This window comes from Montipora foliosa, chromosome 4 (assembly GCF_036669935.1).
Source record: "Montipora foliosa isolate CH-2021 chromosome 4, ASM3666993v2, whole genome shotgun sequence".
NCBI lineage: Eukaryota > Metazoa > Cnidaria > Anthozoa > Scleractinia > Acroporidae > Montipora > Montipora foliosa.
The window spans coordinates 5,395,170-5,415,169 of NC_090872.1; the positions used below are offsets into that span (position 1 = coordinate 5,395,170).

General features: G+C 39.5%; 2 protein-coding genes across 2 annotated transcripts in view; one reads left to right on the forward strand and one right to left on the reverse strand.

The window, feature by feature from the left end:
- Positions 1–15,496, forward strand: part of LOC137999608 (Fanconi anemia group B protein-like) — a 16,500-nt gene extending 1,004 nt beyond the window's left edge. Inside the window, exons 2-11 of the mRNA XM_068845429.1 lie at positions 2,654–2,731; positions 3,772–3,877; positions 3,992–4,059; positions 4,507–4,584; positions 6,469–6,600; positions 7,993–8,035; positions 8,799–8,919; positions 11,043–11,511; positions 14,237–14,451; positions 14,785–15,496. Of these exons, the coding sequence (XP_068701530.1) occupies positions 2,654–2,731; positions 3,772–3,877; positions 3,992–4,059; positions 4,507–4,584; positions 6,469–6,600; positions 7,993–8,035; positions 8,799–8,919; positions 11,043–11,511; positions 14,237–14,451; positions 14,785–15,181 (1,707 nt within the window). The 3' untranslated portion in view covers positions 15,182–15,496. The remainder of the gene's footprint in view (positions 1–2,653; positions 2,732–3,771; positions 3,878–3,991; positions 4,060–4,506; positions 4,585–6,468; positions 6,601–7,992; positions 8,036–8,798; positions 8,920–11,042; positions 11,512–14,236; positions 14,452–14,784) is intronic.
- Positions 15,497–15,707: 211 nt separating this feature from the next.
- LOC137999607 (phosphoribosylformylglycinamidine synthase-like) overlaps positions 15,708–20,000 on the reverse strand; it is a 28,483-nt gene continuing 24,190 nt past the window's right edge. The window contains exons 10-11 of the mRNA XM_068845428.1: positions 18,917–19,297; positions 15,708–17,767 (exon numbers count right to left, since the gene is read on the reverse strand). Of these exons, the coding sequence (XP_068701529.1) occupies positions 16,415–17,767; positions 18,917–19,297 (1,734 nt within the window). The 3' untranslated portion in view covers positions 15,708–16,414. The remainder of the gene's footprint in view (positions 17,768–18,916; positions 19,298–20,000) is intronic.

Below are 20,000 nucleotides of genomic sequence, written 5' to 3' on the forward strand. Positions count from 1 at the left end.
GTTTAGAATCACTTAATGATTTTCACTTTAAAATTTTCCGGGCGCTGCCACCTTAGAGGCCCTGACAGGGTAAATTCTGACAAGCGACATGGCCCAAAAAGTAGGGACAGCACATAAAATGAAATTACGACAAAAGACATCCTTTCCCAGCAAAATTCCGACAGTGATGTCAAGGCCGAGAATGAGGCGATTAAACCCCTGACACGAGTGATTTTAAAATTCAGACAAGCGACACGGTAGCCTGCATAGCAGCCGTTTTCCTTTCCTTTTTTAAACGCTTTCCTCCCCACCCCCTCCCCCTTCTCACTCACCCTGTCCCCACTTCTCTATATTTTTTTGCTCACGTCAGGCGCTCGCTCGCTTGTCCTATCTCCGCCTGGGAAAGGAAAGGAAACGGCTGCTACGCAGGCTAGCGACACGGGACCCCCCCTGTCAGGGCCTCACCTTACTATGATGTGTTACAGTTGCCTTTATTGTTTAACACAAAGAGCTTTTTTTGAAACAATAGAGCAACCACAACATGTGACAAATTTATAATTTATTACTGTTCAAGATGGTATTGCGCAGGAAATTTGAAAACCAAAACAACTGTTTTTGAAATTCATTTATTTTAGATACAAACACTTCCATTGGCAAAGTTCAAACAATAATTTTGATTGTAAACGTTATGTTTTGTGGTTTAAAGTAGGAGCTCATGATCTTGAAGTGTTTATCTCTGGTTTAGAGCTGGGGTTTTTTGAGTTTAAAAATTTCCTTATTTTAATGTAACATAGGTTGTGCATTTTCCCACGTGTGCAGCTTTGATCTTATTTTTGTCTATATTTTGGTCCTAAAATCCTCAGCTTTGTTCCAAGGAAAAGAGTTGTAAGTTACTCCCTTCAAGGTCATTTGCTTATGTTTAAAGTTATTTTCTTCTTTTAGTGGAGGTTCCCTTTTGTATCTTCAGGGTGTCATAAGCTTTGGTCGTCCCTGTTACCACACAGTGCTATCATTGTAGATGATGATGATGATGATGATACTGATAACAACACCCCTCTTATGCAGAAGGATTAAAATTCATAGGGGACAAGAATAAGTATGATGTTATGGAGGTGAGAGTGTGGGTGGCGGGTTCCAATGCAAAATGACTTAATGAACACAAAGTGCTCTACCTGTCATCATCATCATTATCATCTTTATTTATACACAGTACAAATATCAGGTATCTATACAAATCAGTGTTCAACACTAACGCTTGCGCGATTGCCCACGGCAAGCGAAATTATCCATGGGCAAGTAAAACAGCTCTAAGACTTGCCCGATCGGGCAATCAGAATTTTTTTCGACTAATATTTGCGGAACGATTTGATTTGCAACCAAGAAAGTGACTAGTAATAGTAGTCACCGCAAACACAATAAGAAAATAACGTTACATCTCTTTCCTGTCATTTAAAATATCCCTCTGTTAAAAATATATTGGTAAAAAACGCAAAACAGATTGGAAGGAACATGTTCGTAGTCGCCATTCTCCAGGCAAAAAGAATGTTTATTAGAGTGGAACCCAGTTTTCCCATGGCCAAATACGCTACAATACTGCTTTGATATCAAACAAGTGCACAGGAAAATTCTACCTTAAGTCATGCAATTTCAACCAGCTTTGAAAGACTTGAAGAACATACTATTGGACAAAGGGCATTTAATTCAAAACCAACCTAATCTCAGAGAGATATTCAAGGAATCTCCTTTGATCTTTTATAGGAAAGGAACATTGCTTAAGGATATGCTTGTCAAAACAAAACTGTCAAGGCTACTAGAACACCATAATTACAGAGCAGGAGTCGCGTTGATCTGTGAAGCCCATTTTATGCACATTTTACACAAAATTGACATTTTTACAAGCCTCCTAATGGGCAACAGGTCTTGAAGGTGGGCATCCGAAAAAAACCATGGGCAACCAAAAAACAAACCTGGTTGCCAAAGGGCAAATTGGTAAGAAAGCAAGTGTCGAACACTGCAAATATTGCTATCTAGGTGATAAATGAAAAGAAAAGAAAACATTCTACGCATCACTAAAAACTATATGCAAATACAAATACAACTTCTATAATTCAGAATATTACTAACTAAGAGAATAAAATTAAAACCTGATATTCATGAATGGTGTGTGTAAATTAAGTAACAACCATCAAAAGCTATTCAGAGATGTTGTTCGTCTAACAACTGAGGGCAGACTATTCCAAAGGACCGCACCACTGTAACTGAAGCTGTTTTTTATAATAGTACATGGCAAGGGAACAGCAAGCTTATTGTCAAAATCACGTAAATAATATTGTAAGGAGTACCGGTAACCGTATCACTCCGCAGTATTAATTTTGAAGACAAATAATCTGGTAAACGGCCATTAATGGACCTGCTTTTAGTTTTTGACGTTGAGTTTCTAAGTTGTCCCAGCTGTGGACTCCACGAAGTCTTGCTCCTCAGAAATCTGAGGCGCATGACTTTGTAGAACCTGCAGATCAGTGGGACACATAGTCTGACTCATAGGCATACTTTCAGACTGTGAAATGATAATATCACAAAAAGCACCTCTTATGGAAACACTGCATTCCTTTAACACTTGATTGGGTGAATTAAATACCAGCAGTATTTTTTTGTTTGCAATTTTCTGTTTCAGCTAGAACTCGATGAAGTCATAGCTCTAGTGGCCTCAAAGAAACGTATTGTTTGTGCTGTAAACTGCAAGAAAAAGAAGGTTGGCAGGAGAAGCTTTTCATTTTAACTACACCATACTTGCAGTGTTCCAGATAAGTAAGATAAAGGTTAAAGCTGTCAGAATACATCTTATGAGAAAACAATGGATAGACTTTGGAAAATAAACGGAGTCCGACTGGTACTGACCCCAGCTTAAACTGTTTGGTTTCCAGTAGTCACCCGTCCTCCATGATTCTTATCTAGAACACTGACATCTGTCTCTAAATCTAATTAATTAAAGTAAGGTCGATAGGAGAATGTTTTCATTTGAACTTCACTCTACAGCCAGTGTAACTCATGAGATAGGCTTTGGACACTCAGAGACCAACTGGTATTCACAGAATTTGTCACCCCAGCTTGACCTCTTTGGTTTCCTACCAGAATCATACCCTTCCATGCACAGCACTGATATGTATATGTGTACATAGTTTACAGTGGGCTGGAATCAACTTTGTTGTGACTGTGGTGAAATTAAAATGCTGAGAAGTATAGCTTGTGATAGAAGCTTTTTAGCATAGAGAAATTGGGCTGCGTGGGGATAAGCCATGTACAAAACTTGCCCTCTTCTTAGGAAGGCCAAAACAGTTATCAGCTTTCTGTTCATTGGATATGCTGTATATACTAACTATCCCCCCTGTCCTTGCTAAAGAACATGTTCTTTGGACTGCTATTAGCAGTTACTGTCAGACACTGCATGCTGTCCAAAGAAAAACCCTTTTCCTGTGTTAAATACATGTCTTCCCTTCTTTTCTCTTGGGGTGATAATGACTCACACTTGTAACTGTGGCAATAAAGGTTTGGCAGCAGATAAGTTCTCCTAATTTTTTTTTATGCCAAAGTTCAGATTTTGAAGATATTAGACAATACTCTGCTCCAACCCACTGTGACAATATTGGGACAATACAGTTTTTCAATGTCTTTTAAACCCATTCATCCCTGAAGCAGCTCTCAATGATGAGTTGAGTCATCTGGTTTTAGAGAAAAATCTACAAGTTTTCACTTCTAAATACTTTGTTACTTTTGAACTGTGTCATTGTTTAGGTCATAAAACAGTGGGATGAGGTTGACGTTATTCTTACAGACGACTTCCTGGAAAATGGAAATCAACAAGTTCTTTTTCTACCTGAAAAACACAATTTGTCTGAAAGTAAGATTGTCGTCATTTCAAATACTCTTACTGGTAACTTAAGTTTGTCCAGTGTTGTTACTCTATATATTGAACTCCACGCAAAATCAATGTTTTTCCCTGGTGTCATTTTAGGTGAAGAGTTGTCCAACTTTTCTCTTATTGATGTAGGACGAGGGATGTGTTCGATTGAAGACAATCAGGTGGGTACCCCGGCCCTCTACCTATAATCTCATTACCCAGTTGGAAGCCTTAAAATTCAACACCCCCCTCCCCCTTCGGTGATAACCCTGGCCTCTGCCTTTTGGGGGGGTTTTGAAATGTAAGTCTTTATTTCATATTTCGTGTGTTCGCTTGCATGTGCAAAATAAGAGCAAATTTGAGGGGTCATGTTAATGCATGAGCTTGAAATTACATGGAAGGCCTGTGAAGTCCTATGTTCACGACAAATGTACGGTCACAATGTGATTTTTTTTACTTATTACAAGATTTGTTTCAAGTTAAAATGGTGGTTCTCTATCCAGAAGGCATGCTTGCCAGGTTACACCTTCATGCACCAATGAACTCATTCACTTAAGTGCTCATAGGTCTGGTACATACTTACGGTACATGTATATTTCATGGTATCAATGCAATTTCTTCTTTGGTAGCCTCTGTCCAGTTTACAGTCACAATCAGTGAGGGATTCACTGCAAAGAACAGCCAAAGCCCTAAGGACAAGAGTTCAGGTCAGAAGATTGTGAGACATGATTGTGTTAAAAGGAAGATAAGTGCCCGGCTCTGTACCTCCCATTAGACCAATTCGGCTAATTCAATGTTGTACCCAATTCATCTTTTGGGAATAAAACGTTTTGTTCCAAGTATTTCCATATAATTTAAATGCGAATGCTTCATTGTCATGCAAATTCAACACACAAAGAATCTTAACCCCGAGAGATTTGAATTGGGTACAACATTGAGTTAGCCGAATTGGGCTATGAGGACTGGGATTGTGTTTGGTTTGTCCTTGTTTGTGAACAATAAGGAAGCACTGTTATCCAGGAATAGCACTTCTTTTCTCACCCTTGAAGAGAAACACATCAAGTTCCTACTCAACCAAAACTGTCAGAAACTGAAAAAAAGTGAAAAAAAATACTTGAGGCATTGTTAATACAAGTTAACAACTTTATAGCTTTACATAATGCATTATGTCATAGTGATACAATAGGACTACCCAGTCTTTGGAAGTAAATGGGACTACAGTTATTGGGTGCACCCTAGTGCAAGGAAGGGGTGGCAGCAATACGCTTGCTCTTCAAGACCCATTCAAATGTGTCAGATAGGCGGTTGAAGAGGTATGGGGATGAATGCAAGCAAAAGGGGAGGCGACGGTCAACATAAATTTTACCTTGCCAATGAATACCAAGGAGGTCACGGTCCTCAATCCGAACTGGAAAAAGGGGAAAGGCATGTTTGATGTCTAACTTGGCCATGAATGCATTTGGGCCATGACGGGCCACAAGACCTAGTGCCTGGTCAAATGTTGCATAATGCAGAGTAAAGTCTGCCTTTGAAACATGATCGTTAATTGATGAGCCATGAGGAGATGAGAGGTCCATGATAATGTGCCAAGTCCCACCCTTCTTAGGTACCACACCAAGGGGGTAACATAATTTGAAAGTTGGGAATGGGAGGAGAAGCAAACGGTTCAGCAGTATGGCCATGGGAAACGTCCTTGGCTCGGGCCTCCGAGATGGCATCAGGATGAAGAAGGCATTATTCGGGAGCAGGGAGGGACTGTGTGACCAAGGTTGATCATGAAGAAGGCTGGACGTAAAATGCTGGTCAGGATGACCAGTAAGCTCATATGCCAGGCAAGTAATATTGATAGGTGTGGAAGGTGCAGGCAATGCTGGCCGGGGTATATTACAGTTAGTTTGCTTTTGGGCACTGTGTACCAGGGTGGTTGCCTCCGCAATCAGTTTTGTTGCAGATGTGCTGGAACTGACAATTGGGGCGTTGGCAGGAGCAGTGGTTGTAGTTGCAACAGATGGCTGCCATTGTGGTCTGTTGGACACGAGTGTGCGGGGCTGAGGTGGTAGGAGTGGCTTGGAATGTGTCTGAAGCTGAGGAGGTGGATTAGGCAAAGGGGGGGGGGGGAGGGGGGGGTGAAAGGACTGCACAGGTTTTGCTCTAGTGTAATAGGGCAAAGTCTCCTCCATAAGGATCAGAGGCAGATCTTGGAAGAGGGTGCTCCTGAGGCTTTCTAATAGAACTGGCCCCAGTTGTTCAAAGGTGGATAATGCTATCCACCGGATAAATCACTATCCAATACTTTTTATTATGTAACTTGTGAGAATGTAAACCATGCTCAAAAACATTGCAAACAACTTCAGACATCAGTTAGGCCGCAATAAAAAGTATTAATTACTGTGTGTTGTATCTCACATTATTCTTAGTGCAATTTTTAACACTTGTTAGAAGGCAGTTTTTCCTTTGTAATGTCTCAAGAATTTTGGACCTGGTTACCAAGACCCCTTCCCCCCCACCCACCCCCTAAAAAAAAAAAAAAAAAAATATATATATATACATATATTGACCATTTTCGGAGCTTGACATAAAACTATTCACAGGTAAAGGCATCCACACTTCATGAGGCAAAATTGGAATGTCATGAGAAAATGAAAATGGTGGAGAACTGCTGCAAGGTGTTGAAAGACATCACCCTTTTTCAGTGTCCAAGGGATGAGGAACAAACAGAAAAGGTAAATTTTATAATACAAACATGTTTGATCACATTTCAGAAACTTTAGAGAAATAAGTAAATTGAAAACTTCCATTATGACCAGGTAAGTTATTTTATTTTTTATGTGGTTTTCTTATGTTGTCTAATAATTTTTTTTTTACACACCTTTGCTTTACTGTTTGTTTCCCATTTCCCAAACATAATCCGTTTTTTTGCAGTGCATAGGTACATCCTTTTCTCCTAGGTAAATTCTGTGTTTAATTTGGGTTTTTTTTGGATTGTCACTGTACCCTTAATGTAGTTTAGAATTGTGCCCATCATTTCCTATAAAGCTTTTCTATAAATTGACTGCATTTAGCTCAGACAGTTTCAAGGCTAGTTCTTCTGTTCCATTAACAAGCATAACCCTTATGGTACTTATTCGTTTCTTTTTCCAACTTTTTGGTCAATGTGTAATAAACCTAATGTATGTATCATACTTGGATTTTGTGGACCCTGTGTCAGCCGTTTTGGCTGAGTGTGTTACAGTGAACACCAGAAATTCTCGCTAAGTTAAGGGTACTTTCCGGGCCAATTAAACAAGTGATATGAATGTACTTACAGTATAGTTAACTGAAAAATCCTAACTGGTTAGGTCAGGGAGGCCACTTGGTTATTATCAAGCTTAAGTGCCACAGATGAGTTGACCAGGAACTTTGCTATAGAAGTCAGCAAGTTGTTAGTCCCACACTTTCATATCCACCCCCGTAGTTACTGCCTAGCAACGCTCTCTTAACGCATCGGCTCCTCTGGGTTCCTCATTGACGAGTACGAGTCAAATTATCTGGCATTAGACAGTAAAATACTAAGTATGGCCGCAAATTACCATTAAATACATACTTAATTGACCACTTCCCATAGGGGCTTTTCAGGGCCAATGAAACGATCAGCGAAACAACAGAACAGAAGAACAACAACACAGCAGCCACTGTTAAGATTCTGTACTGGCTGGAGGCAAACCAGTTGGCTATTTACAAGTGCTGCCAAGAAGTTGAACCATGGACTACCAGGAGCAAATTCAACTAGTAGTTAGAACAGGTCTTGACCTGGGATCTCCAGATCTCAAGGCAAGCGCCTAAACAAGTGGGCTGCACTGCCTCCTTGGTGTGATTGTGAAGATTAGCACATACAATCAGTACTTTTTTCTGCACTGATGCCTTTATTGCAAGGAATAATTTGCACACTCTGCTTTGAGAAAATGTCAAAAAGTGTGCCATTGAGTTTTAGGGGTGGGGCTCTGGTGTGACATTTATTGCTTTTATCTCAGTCTGGTCACAAGTCGTTTGAAATTTAAGGAGATAGGACACTTATCAAAAGCAGTGGCCATCCAATTTGCAATCCTGAAAATATCGTCATTTCTTTTATTGTTTAGAATCCAAGTCTTTATTGTCTCCTGGAAGGTGATCTTGACAAAGGTAGGCTGCTTTTAGGGAAAATTCTGTAGATTGAGTCCAGGTGTTATTACAAACTCTAAAATTAAATATTAGTGTTCATCATTCAAAGAGCATCTTTTCTTAAGATGTGAGACACCTGATGAGGCTATAGTTGTGTACAATGCATTTACTGTTAGGTGGATTATAATTTAGATTTATTGACATCGTGTTTGTACGACTTTAACCCTTTCACTCCTGTAAGGGCCAATGAGACTTATAGATTTTACTCTGTGTAACGCCAGACGATTTTACTCGTCAATGGGGAACCCCACAGGAGTGAAAGGGTTAACAACAGCTAGCTTCACTCAAAAACTATGTCCCCATTAATTAATTTAACCCTTTCACTCCTGTAAGGGCCAATGAGACTTATAGATTTTACTCTGTCTAACGCCAGACGATTTTACTTGTCAATGGGGAACCCCACAGGAGTGAAAGGGTTAATGCTCTCCATACTTCAGCATTCATCTAATTAGCAATTATTCATGTCTGCCAGAAAAATATGCTTCCCCGAGAAATTTAGCTTTTCCATTCATTGTTTTTAAGCTAAAAAATATGTGGAGCTCTGGTGTTCTCTGTATTGTTTGAATGATTATACATGCAAAAATTCAGCTACTTTTGAGCAAATTATTGAAAAAACTCCCTAAAAAACACACAAGTTTTTGTCTATACAGATCCCTTGTTTTAATTGTTCCAAGTAATTTCTAGAATTTTGACATGGTTATTAAGCTCAGATATTTTTCCGTAGGCAAACGTAACACCTCTTCATGCAAAAGCCTGGAATCTGCATTGTCGGTCAAAGAAACATGGCAACGCGTCGTATATAACCAGTGGATCATTGGCATTGATGTAGAGAACATCAATGAAAGGTAAAATACAATTCTGTATCTGTATGTTCAGCACATCAGCACCTCTCCTTGACTCATAGGTAGTTTGCTTATTATTTGGTCTCTTATGGAGGGATTTAGATGGTATAAATTATTTTGCTGACGACTTTTGCATGTATCTAGCAGTAACTCGTGACTTTCAACTGCCTGGATACCCTTGACCCGTGAATGTCTGTCATAAGGGTGTGTTACAGTCTGATTTACACAACATGATTTGTGGTGAGGTCATCACTGGTATAAGCTACAATAAGCGACAAAAGTAGTTGAGACACTGAACTGGGATGTCTACAATTAGGCAAAAATCACTTGAACGTTACATTTTCCACTTGTACTACCCCCTCTCCCCCCGTCTCCCCCCTTCAGTGTTGGTAAGAGAAAAAGGAAGTGTTTGCGATAAGAAAACAACATTGTTAAGGGGGGAGGGGGTTAGATGAAAAGATTTAAGGGGTGGGGGGTGTCCAAGATTCCTTAACTGGGAAAAGTGTCTCAACACTATTGGCGCTTATTGTAGTGGCATGCGAAAGTCTAAATCTTGCTTTACATCATTAGCCTTTTTGGTGATGCCACACCAAGGCAGTTATGTCTGCCAAACGGAATGGGACAAACAACAGCAAGGGAACAATATGCCATACTCCTGGTGAAAAGATATGAGGCCAAATGGTATCAAATAGTTTTTGAAAGGGAGAAGTGATTCTTGCACTTATCTGGACAATTTAAGCTATTATATTTTCTCTTATACACAACTGAAAATTTCAGGCAGCCTCTACGGGATTCAAACCCATAACAGTATTGACATTTGTGATGCTGACACAATGCTCTCCCAACTGAGCATGAAGCCATGAGCCCAACAAATTTGACCTGCTCCCAACTGAGTGGCTTCATAGCTCAGTTGAGTTGATAGAGCATTGCACCACGTCGCAGAGGTCATGGGTTTGAATCCCATTGGAGTCGCCTGAAAGGAAAGGAACTTCATTTATGTGTCTAGTCGTTGTAGCGCAGAAGCACTAATTGGGGACACTGTAAATTGAAATTAACATTTAACACAAATCAAGTCAAATTTTGGTTTTTTTGAGGAGAGGGGAAACCGGAGTACCCGGAGAAAAACCTGTCAGTGCAGAGTAGAGAACCAACAAACTCAACCCACATATGATGCCGGATCTGGGAATCGAACCTGGGCCACATTGGTGGGAGGCGAGTGCTCTCACCACTGCGCCATCCCTGCACCCCCAGGTGTCTTTTCAGGTGTCTATAAGAGACAATAATATTGCTTAAATTGTTCAGGTAAGTGTGAGGATTACTTCTCCCTTTTGTCCATAACTCACACTTCAAATAATAATTTGTTACATACATTTGTTCAAGATAATTTTTGTAGTCCTTGTCTGCCTCTGGGAAGACTTAGTTTTTAACGGCAGCACTTTCTCCTCAGTTATTATTTGACAACCCTGCTGTTCTTGCTGGATTTAAACACGACTTCCTGCGCAGTGCCCCAACTAGCAAGCTATCCAATGGGCCATTTCTGAGTTCATGTCTACCTCTTCAAAGCAAGTCTAAGTGCGAAGTTTTTCTTATGAAAATTAGAACTAATTGCCATCACAAAAACTTTGCATGCGCTTTGAAGAGGAAGCAGACATGAATTTGGAAATGGCCTATTGTCAAGAAATAATATTTAGTATGTGGTGTCTTCAATTTAATACCAAAAGGATTACTGGGGTATCTTCCTGTAAAACCTATATTCTTGAAATCTGTCGTAATCTATTGAAAAAAAGAAAATTTCTTCCAGTTATGGTCAAAAAGAAATTTTTTTTTCACTGGTGGGTGTAACTGAGTTTTGGATTTATTACACACTATGGGCGGCCTCTTGTTAAACTCAAAAAAAGTGTCTGTTCCAAAAGACTTTTGAAAACGTTTTTTAATGATAATTTTTTATTTATTTTGTGTTTCCTTTGGTTGTGAGAGAACTTGGCTGTGTGTTTGTTGTAGATTTTTTTGCCCTGCAGTTGGTTTTTGGGTTAAGTATTTGGCTCTCTAGTGGCCAAACCCCAAATATAGCACAGATGGAGAAACAGTTAGTTGTTCTTTCAACTTTCTCTGTTATATCATTTTAGTGCAGTGTCTGACCTTGAGCTTGCAGTAGTAAGTTGCCAACCAGTGGGAATTACATACTCATCAAGGGGAATCCACAGTAACAACAGCAACACATGCGAACAATCTGAAATATTAAAATCTTTTAAGACTGTAAATGAGAAGAAGCCACCTTCCACCAAGAAAAAGAAAATGGAGAACTCTTATTCAACCGTTTGTGAGAAGCTGTTCCCTGGCAACCTGACAAGGTTGGCAACAGTGACTGCTTTGCCAAGGTTTACACAATCAGGCAGTTGTTCCCTGTCAGTTGTGGTCTCATGGAACAATTATTGTGTCGATGGAAGCGTTGATCAACATTTTATGCACTGCGGACATGTGACCTTGGAGACCGAGCAGGTGGTAAACGGAAATCTATCATTAAACAGATCTATTGATCAAAACTCATTCCAGCAAGATGTTATGGCATTGAAAGCAGTATCCATTGAAACAGAGGTAATTATTGAATGAAAGATTGAAAGACTTTCAGTGCGCAAGTATCGTAAAGAATCTATCAATAACAAGTGATGGTGTTTTTGAAATTGAACTTAGTAGTTTCAATATATAAAATATTAGTGATTTGAAACGCTAAAATTAAATTTAATATTTTGACCTATGGCTTCCCATACAATAACTACACATCCAAACCTGGGATATTTTGTACATTCCACTATAAATTACTGCCAAAAGATGTGTTTGGAAAGGATTTATGACACCACAACTCAAATTCAGGTAATCAAGTCATTAAAGAAGAACAGAAAGGTGTAAACCTTTTTTTATATGTGGCTGATGATTGCCAGAGCAGCACATGTTTTTGAGAAAAATGCCTTTCTTCCCATAATTATAGAATTTGAAAGTAACCCAAGTTACTTTATGGTTTTTCCAATATGAATATGTGTCATTTTGTATGCTTTTTCTTCTAGTCATTTCTGCCAAAGGGTTCACTTACACTGTATGTGCAATGTGTGTCCTTAGTGAATTAAAACTTGCTGTTCCAGCTAAAGGCCCAGGCAAAGGGCTGCAACATCTGTTTGATGTTGTTGAACGATGTGGTTTCAACATTGATTCAACATCAATTCAATATCTTGCAACACGGTTGAAAGGTGGGGCAAACAGTTTCACCATCGCTGTTCAACAAAGTCGAGCAGATGTTGAAGCAAATGTTGAAGCGGTTTGCCTAGGCCTAATAAGCAGTGTCATATTAAATATAGTGTCTTTGTATGTATCTACCAATCTGTCTGAAGCATGGCAGAAAGCATTGTTTTGTGATAACAAAATCATTATGTTGAAAGTATGTGGTATTTCATTGATACTAAAATAATATAAAAATTTGGTTCCTTCTGCAGGTACTGAAGCAGGGATTACGTAACACTTAAGACAGAAAACAAAACAACTGCAAATAAAGACTAGTTCCAAGTGACCAAAATACAGTGATTTCTGGTATCTGCAGAAAGACCCAAATTTTGTTCAGACTCCCCTTTGGTTCTCTTTTACAAAAGGGTATTTAGGGTTAACATTGTAACATATAATAATAATTTAATACTTATATTGTGCAAAATACATAAAAATGATCAAATGCGCATTACCTTCAAAAAAGAGAAAAAAAAAACATTTCAACGCAAAATCATCTTCACTTACAGTGGCGAAACGACTACTGGCAGCCATTTTGTTTGTATAATCACCTGTGTATTTATACTAATTATTGTTATCCACACACTACTTTAGACCATTACCCCCAAAGAATAATTTAAGGTGACTCAAATCAGTTTCAACGCTTCCCAAGTGACGCTCTTATTAGAAGGATCGGCACCACAATGTTGTATCATGTATTAACAATATTGTGGTACCAAATGAAACACAAGTTATTGCTGAACAATGGGCAAGCCCAGTAAAAACATGTTTTATTTTGTCTTTAGTTACTTATATCTCGAAAACAAACTCGGTGACCCCCATTTTTTATTTCTGAAAAGTAATCAGAAGGGCAAGATGAAACTCTGCAAATTTTAAAAAAACCCTGTGTAATGGATTAAGAGCCACCTTAATTTTTAAAACTTTGCCGAAAGTTTCATTGTGGCCTTGTAAAATAGAATAAAATAAAATAAAATAAAAAAATGGGGTCACCGAGTTAGTTTTTGAGATATGAGCAACTAAATCCAAACTATAGGGTGTTTTTGCTGGGCATTCCTGTTGCCAAGGTAACTTATTACATCACAGTAATGATCACATCTTGTTCAAGGAAATAATCGGTGTTTCATATGGTACCATAACATCGCTGTTATGTCATGCAGTGTTGTAGTGTCATTCGATCTAAAGAGAGTGTCTTCTTAGTGTTGAAACCCTTTTGAGCCTCCTTGAATACAGTAAACACCCACATAATTATAAGAACCTAGATTTTTCCAAGTTGGGCTAAATAGGTTCTTATAAGAATGGTATTGACAGTAGTTTTAGCCTATCTATGTACTTGAATTGGTTCTTATTTGGGCAAAAGGTATCTACTCTATGATACATATGGTATGACTGATTTCCTCTGATGAGGATGCTGATACCTTTATATTTATAACCATGAAAAAAAAGTGTTAAACAACATCTGTGCAGTTCAAAATTTGTTCCAGATGATTGAAATTTCAAAGTTATTTTCTAAAATAACAACATGTTTAAGGACAGTGCCTACTAATTCAAAGATATTTTTGCACGGTTTACTGAATGTACCGGAAAAGCAGATCTTAACAAGTGTTACTGAAATCCAGAAAGAAATCTTTCGCATTTTTCGAAGATAATTAGTCTACACTATTTGCAAAAAGCTTTAAAATGCAAAGCAATGTATGGCATTCTTTGCCAAATTGAAGCTTAGTATTATCTCTGAAGAATGCGTTGTTACCCCCAATTTTCGTTTTGGATACCAAGAGCACTTGCTAAGTTGTGCTTTCTCCGCATAATTTTGAACCGCGCAAAGAATATCCCTGTATCAATAAGCAACGCCGATAGGAAATCTGAGTATCTCGAGATGTGCAATAACAATAGTAGGCACCGTCCTTAATTTTTTGGGCGAAACTGGTTCTTATGTAAGGGGGGTCTAAAATGAAATTTTTAGCCTAACAGGTTCTTAAATTCTAGGTTCTTATATGTGGGTGTTCTGACTGTATGTTGTTGAAGTTTATTTGCTTTTTGTTCTTTTTAACAGCTTGCACTGCAAAGCGGGTTTTCAGGAGCATGCCAAATGATGGCATTTGTGAAGAACTCTTTGGTTGGTCTTCCTGTACTGGAGTCAGAAACTGGTGACTACAAAGACATTTTTGGCGTTGTTCTCTCAGCATTACATGACAATGGCCCTCTCAGTGGTTGTGGTATTGTACTAAGAGATGGCTTAAAGAATGGCCAAGTTACCCTCATAACCAGGCAAGTAATGCTTTCAGAATTTGTGAATAATTTGCCTTCAATACTGATCTGAGGTCTTCCTTGATGCAGAAATTTTCTTTATCCACACATGATGTCTGCAACACCAATAAAGGAATATTTCTTTAAAAGAGAACACATTTCTTTGGGAAAAGAAAATTTCCTCTTCTTGCCTACTATTTTATGTGTAGACATCTTTGATAACAGACCAAAGAAAGAGCTTTAAACTATCCTAATGCATTCATTATTCTTGAAATAAACCCTGGTGCCTTTGATTGTCTCAAGATCAAACTATGGAAAATGGGATTAATCGTGTTACACTCTTAATCTTTGCAGAAACAAGAACCAAGTGTTTCTACTCCTGCACAGGCTGCGACATGCGTTTCCAAGTGATGTTAAAATTCTCACTGACCCAGCATGTGACTTGTCCAACCTCAGGGATGGTTTATGCACCCTGAATCAAGAGGCTATAAACCTACAGCAAAATTTACACCAGTTGTTGATCCCTAGAGCTGGCGAATCACAACCTGGTCCTCACTTTGGTGAAGAGAGTACAAACTTGAAGAGCAAAGATGATAGTCTAAACGCTTTAAGAGAAGGATTTAAAAAGAAAAGAGAAAGAGATGTCATGGCAAGGGAAGAATTTTCAAGTCAAGAGGGTGACTTAGGAAGGCTGTGGCTTGATTTTGTTTTGGACAAAATGAGGACTGACATTGCTGTAGGCAACACTTAACAAGCTTGTTTGCTTTCTTTATGGATGACTGGATGACTCCAGGGAGTGAGACTTGACAGGTTTTACTGGTCAACTGGGAGCGTCATTTGGTGCCTGAAAAGTGAATGGATTAACCCGACAAAAATTGCCTTAATAGGACAGTCAGTTTTTGGGTGGATGTAGAGGTCTCACTCCTAGGAGTCAGTGTGTTAAAGATGTGTTGGGAGGGGAGGGTTGCCAAAAATTATGTGCATGTTATTACTGGTCGAAGTGCACCAGTATAAAACAAACCATGTCATTGACAATAAAATTATGGAACAATTTCTCATGTTCATCTCAAAAAAAAAAAAAAAGAAAAAACCTCCAGTAGTTGTTTTCTATAAGGCCACTTTCAGAAATACCATAATACTCTTTGTTTGCCCTCCAAAATCTTGCATAAGCATTTTGAAACTGGAAACAATGCTTAATCTGCAAAATCTTGGAGGGCAAACAATACTATTATGGTATTTCGAAAGTGGCCTATTGTATTTTATGTAACAACACAACTCAGCAGTACCTCATGTTTTATTCATACAAGGAAATGGGTAAATGGTCAATACATCTCTATACATACAAGTAGCATTGGGGAGTCTCGTGAATGTGTTCAACATGAGTCCATGGCTGCATTTTAATAAATTATTTACAAGTAAAATAGAAAAATAAGGCCCTTGTACATTAGTGTGCTACCATGGGAAAACACGCTGGACTTGACCTTGTTACAAACCTAACTGCTTTTCTTATTTGTAATCAAACTATGTTGTAATGCATACACAGCACTCATAGCGTTGGCAACCAAGATTCAATTTCTAATTATTAATGAAATTTTACTTGGTAACAAAGATTGAGAATAAACTATATGCAACAGACAAAAGTGTGGCTTTCAGTGAGATTTGAATTTGCTGAGTAAAAAAAATTAGTAGAAAGTAGCTTGGGAAGTCCTTGCTCCCTTTCAAGCCCTTACGTGATAGATACCCCTTGCAAGAGCGGCAACACACGAATACTACTCTGAAATTCCTTGGCTGGTGAGGAAAAGGTCAGTAAATATGTCCAACAAAAACAAGTGAATGACAAATTCCTGCTGCACTCCACAAGTGGAACATTTTACATGACAAGGTCAACTCCACCCTTGCTTCCATTAATATTTTGTAGGTCACAACTAAACATACAACTGTACCATTTCGACAGTTATCCTTATGTAAATTGAGCAAAAGTTTTTCAAGTCTCTATGCACCATTTGTAGGCATTTTGAAACATTTTTAACCAAGGTGATGCCTTGATAGAGTTTTTCCAATCTAAAGGCATCCAAGGCCACTGCCAAAGTAATGTACACCTTTCTGGGTGGGGCATCATGGCAAGGTGTCGCCCATCTGGAGAGCACAGACCAGCAATTCCCTCAGGGGACCCATTTGGATTCAGTGGGTATTGAGTTGTTGGGCAGCCTTCATCATCAACGTAACGCAGAGGAACAAGTTTGTTGGCCATGATATTCTGAAGCACAAAATTACTACTGAATTGAATCCGTCCTTCGCCGTGTGCTACCCATATTCCCAATGTAGATCCTTCCATGCCACTAAGCATCATAGCAGGGCTGGGCTGGATTGCTACCGTTACAAACCTAGATTCATATCTCTCAGAGGTGTTGTGAGTAAAGTGAACTCCCTGCTGCAAACTACCCTCATTGGGAGCATCAACATCTTGACCAACCCAACCAAGCAATCCCATCAGTTGGCAGCCGTTGCACACTCCTAAGCTAAAGGTGTCTGATCTGGAGATGAAGGCATCCAACTGAGCACGCACAGTGGCGTTTATCTTGCACACTGCAGCCCAACCCTTGGCAGAACCAAGCACATCAGCGTAACTGAAGCCACCCACAAATACCGCACCACGGAATTCCTCAAGGGACACTGCCCCTGTGCACAGATCATTCATTGTCACATCCCATGTTTCAAACCCTGCCATGTGAAAGCTTGCCACCATCTCCCTGTCACCATTGCTACCCTCTTCTCGAATGATAGCCACTTTGGGGTGGATGTCATTCTTCTTTGATGGAACTATTAGCTTTGGGTCAAATGACAGCTTGTACATCGGTGCAAACCTCTTACGAAGTCCAGCTTCTTCTTCCTTAACACACTGTGGGTTTGACTGTAGCCTCTCCAAGTGGAAACTTGTTGCTTCCCACATATCTCGCAAATCAACCATGCTCTGCTCTAACACAAGCTCACCCCCAACACTGAGTGACACAATGGCATCTTTGCCCATTCCATTTGCCTTGCCAATTTGGTAACAAGGAACTTGCTTCTCGCAGAAGGCATTGACAACCTCCTCAGTGTTGCAATCTTTGATTTCCAAGATAATCCCAAGCTCTTCTGCAAAAAGAACATCAGCTGCCTTGTTCACTGTAAAAGTGAAGCGATCTGGGCAGGGAACGTCAACTGTAAGGCCACAGTTTCCGGCAAAGGCCATTTCCAAGATTGTGGTAATTAACCCACCATCACTGATGTCATGACCAGACATAATAAGGTCTTGCGCTAACAGTTCCTGGGTGGTTCTAAATGCTGCTTCGAAGGTCTGCGAAGAAAATAAAATACAGCACTGTCAACCTTACCAAACTAGTGTATGAAGTAATGGTGGTGATGACGATGATTGCTAGAGCTCTATACTAGAACAGTATGTAGATGAAGTATCCTGAAGTTCTGGCCACAGCCATACCATCCCTGTACATGAGCCATGGCTCCCATTTAGCCAATTGCCTCCTAGGAGAGACAGATTTTACTCTTTCCAATGCCAAACAATTTTACTTATCAACAGGGAGGAGGAAGGCGGGGGGGGGAGAGGTTAAAGAGTCAGTGGGTTAAAGGCATGCCCAAAGTGTGGGAGGATTGGAGAAAGACTCCACAAAAGTTTGGAAAATCGTATATTATTTACCAGCAATGGGAACCTTGCACAAAGACTTCACATCTATCAACTCTTAAATCACTTACCGACAGTCCCACAGGTCATGTACAGCCTTATTAAAGAAAAGTATGACATTACTTTATCTCAAAAGAGCCTTAACCCTTTCATTCTGAAGATTGAAATGTTCAGTCTCCGAACTAGTAACATAGAATAATGATTTCTTTGTTTGGTAGTCATGTTGGTGTTGTTTTATCAATGTCACACCGTAGTTACCCTGATGATAATAGAGACTTTTAGATCCACGTTTGCAGCTAACCTCAAACTGCTGGAAGTCACATGACTAGCGCTTGCCGTCACGTTCGAGGGTAAGTTTTGACGTTTTCAACGGCGGAAGGTAGGTTTTCACGTAAGTAAGTTACCTCAGCTCTTTATGGCATGGAAGTTACATTATCCCACGTATGAACGGGGCAGATATAAAAAGCAACTTTTTATCTTTCATTCCATGTGAATTAAACAATCAAAAGAGCCGTGGTTTTATTTATTTCGTTGACTGAAACATCAACGCTGAGAATCGAGGAAATTCAATATGGCGGCCTCCGCAGCTTTGCACTTGTTTACTTAAATCTAAATGCACGAACTATCACAACTTCTAACGTCAAACCGCAAATCTCAAACCTCAGTTTGCGGTTAGCCGTAAACGTGCATCTAAAGGTCTCTAATAGTATTATCTTCATTCTTAATACCTGTCTGACTGACATTTCATTGAAATTGGGAGGAGAATTTACATGCTGATCACTCCAGGAAGTCAAAGACCACCCTCACCTTTACATCGTCTAAATCAGGCGATTCACTTCCCAGCTGATTATACACCTGAGCTAGTGCACTTCCTCCCAGCCTGAATTTGTCATCACAGCCAAATTTTACCCACAGCAGATTCGCTCCTCCATCTGGGATCTTGAGGTCAGGTGTGATTGTTGCACGAACATCAGGACATGACGCATAGACTGAAATCACCAGAGAACCAGGAGCCTTAACAGTTTCACTGCCAACTCTTGCTGCCATGCTTAGGGAATCTTTCCCTCCATCTACAGCAATACCAAGATGTGACATGACATTGCACATTGCTGCACAAGCATCGTACAGGGCAGCACCTTCTCCTGGTAGCTTTGCTGGCCACATCCAATTAGCACTGCACTTTACATCCTGAAAAAGAAGGGTTAGATATACTCATTCTCCAAAAGTCCTGTCATAGGAGTAGGATTTTAAAACTTTCAGAAAGACAGACGAGATTGTCAACTAAGTGACCAAAGGGGAAAAAGATGTCAGTGAGGAAATGATCAGATATTTAAAGGTCATTGAGGCCATTCTGAGGAATTGATCTCACTAACTTGTTATTCTAGGAAGCATTCAGGTTGAGTGGTTCATCAGATAAATCACCATTCAAAGCATCTCACTTCCACAATAGATTTTATACAGAAACAAAACCTCTTGTTCACTCTATATGGACTAGTTAAGACAAGAAGATTGTTTGACTTGTTTACTTTGCACAACTTTGCCTTCCTTTGATGAACTGCTTGACTTACTTTCATCAAGGAAAAGTTAGCCTGCGAGCAGGCTCTCTCTCCTCGGTGGGAGAGAAGGAGAGCCTGCACGCATCCCTTTGAATTTTGAATGCCGCCTCCTGATGTCACGCTGAGAGAGCTGTCAAAAATTAGCCAATCAGCGCGCACCCGAAGTAAACATTGAAAAAAGAACAGAAAACAGAAAGCCACCCGTTGTGTATTTCAATTTGCTCGAGGCAGAAACTCAAAAAAAAACTGTAAAGGAAGGAAGACTTCGCCAGAAAAGCCTAAAACAACTATTGCTGATGCTGTAAAGCGTAGCTGAATATTCATTACGGTAATTC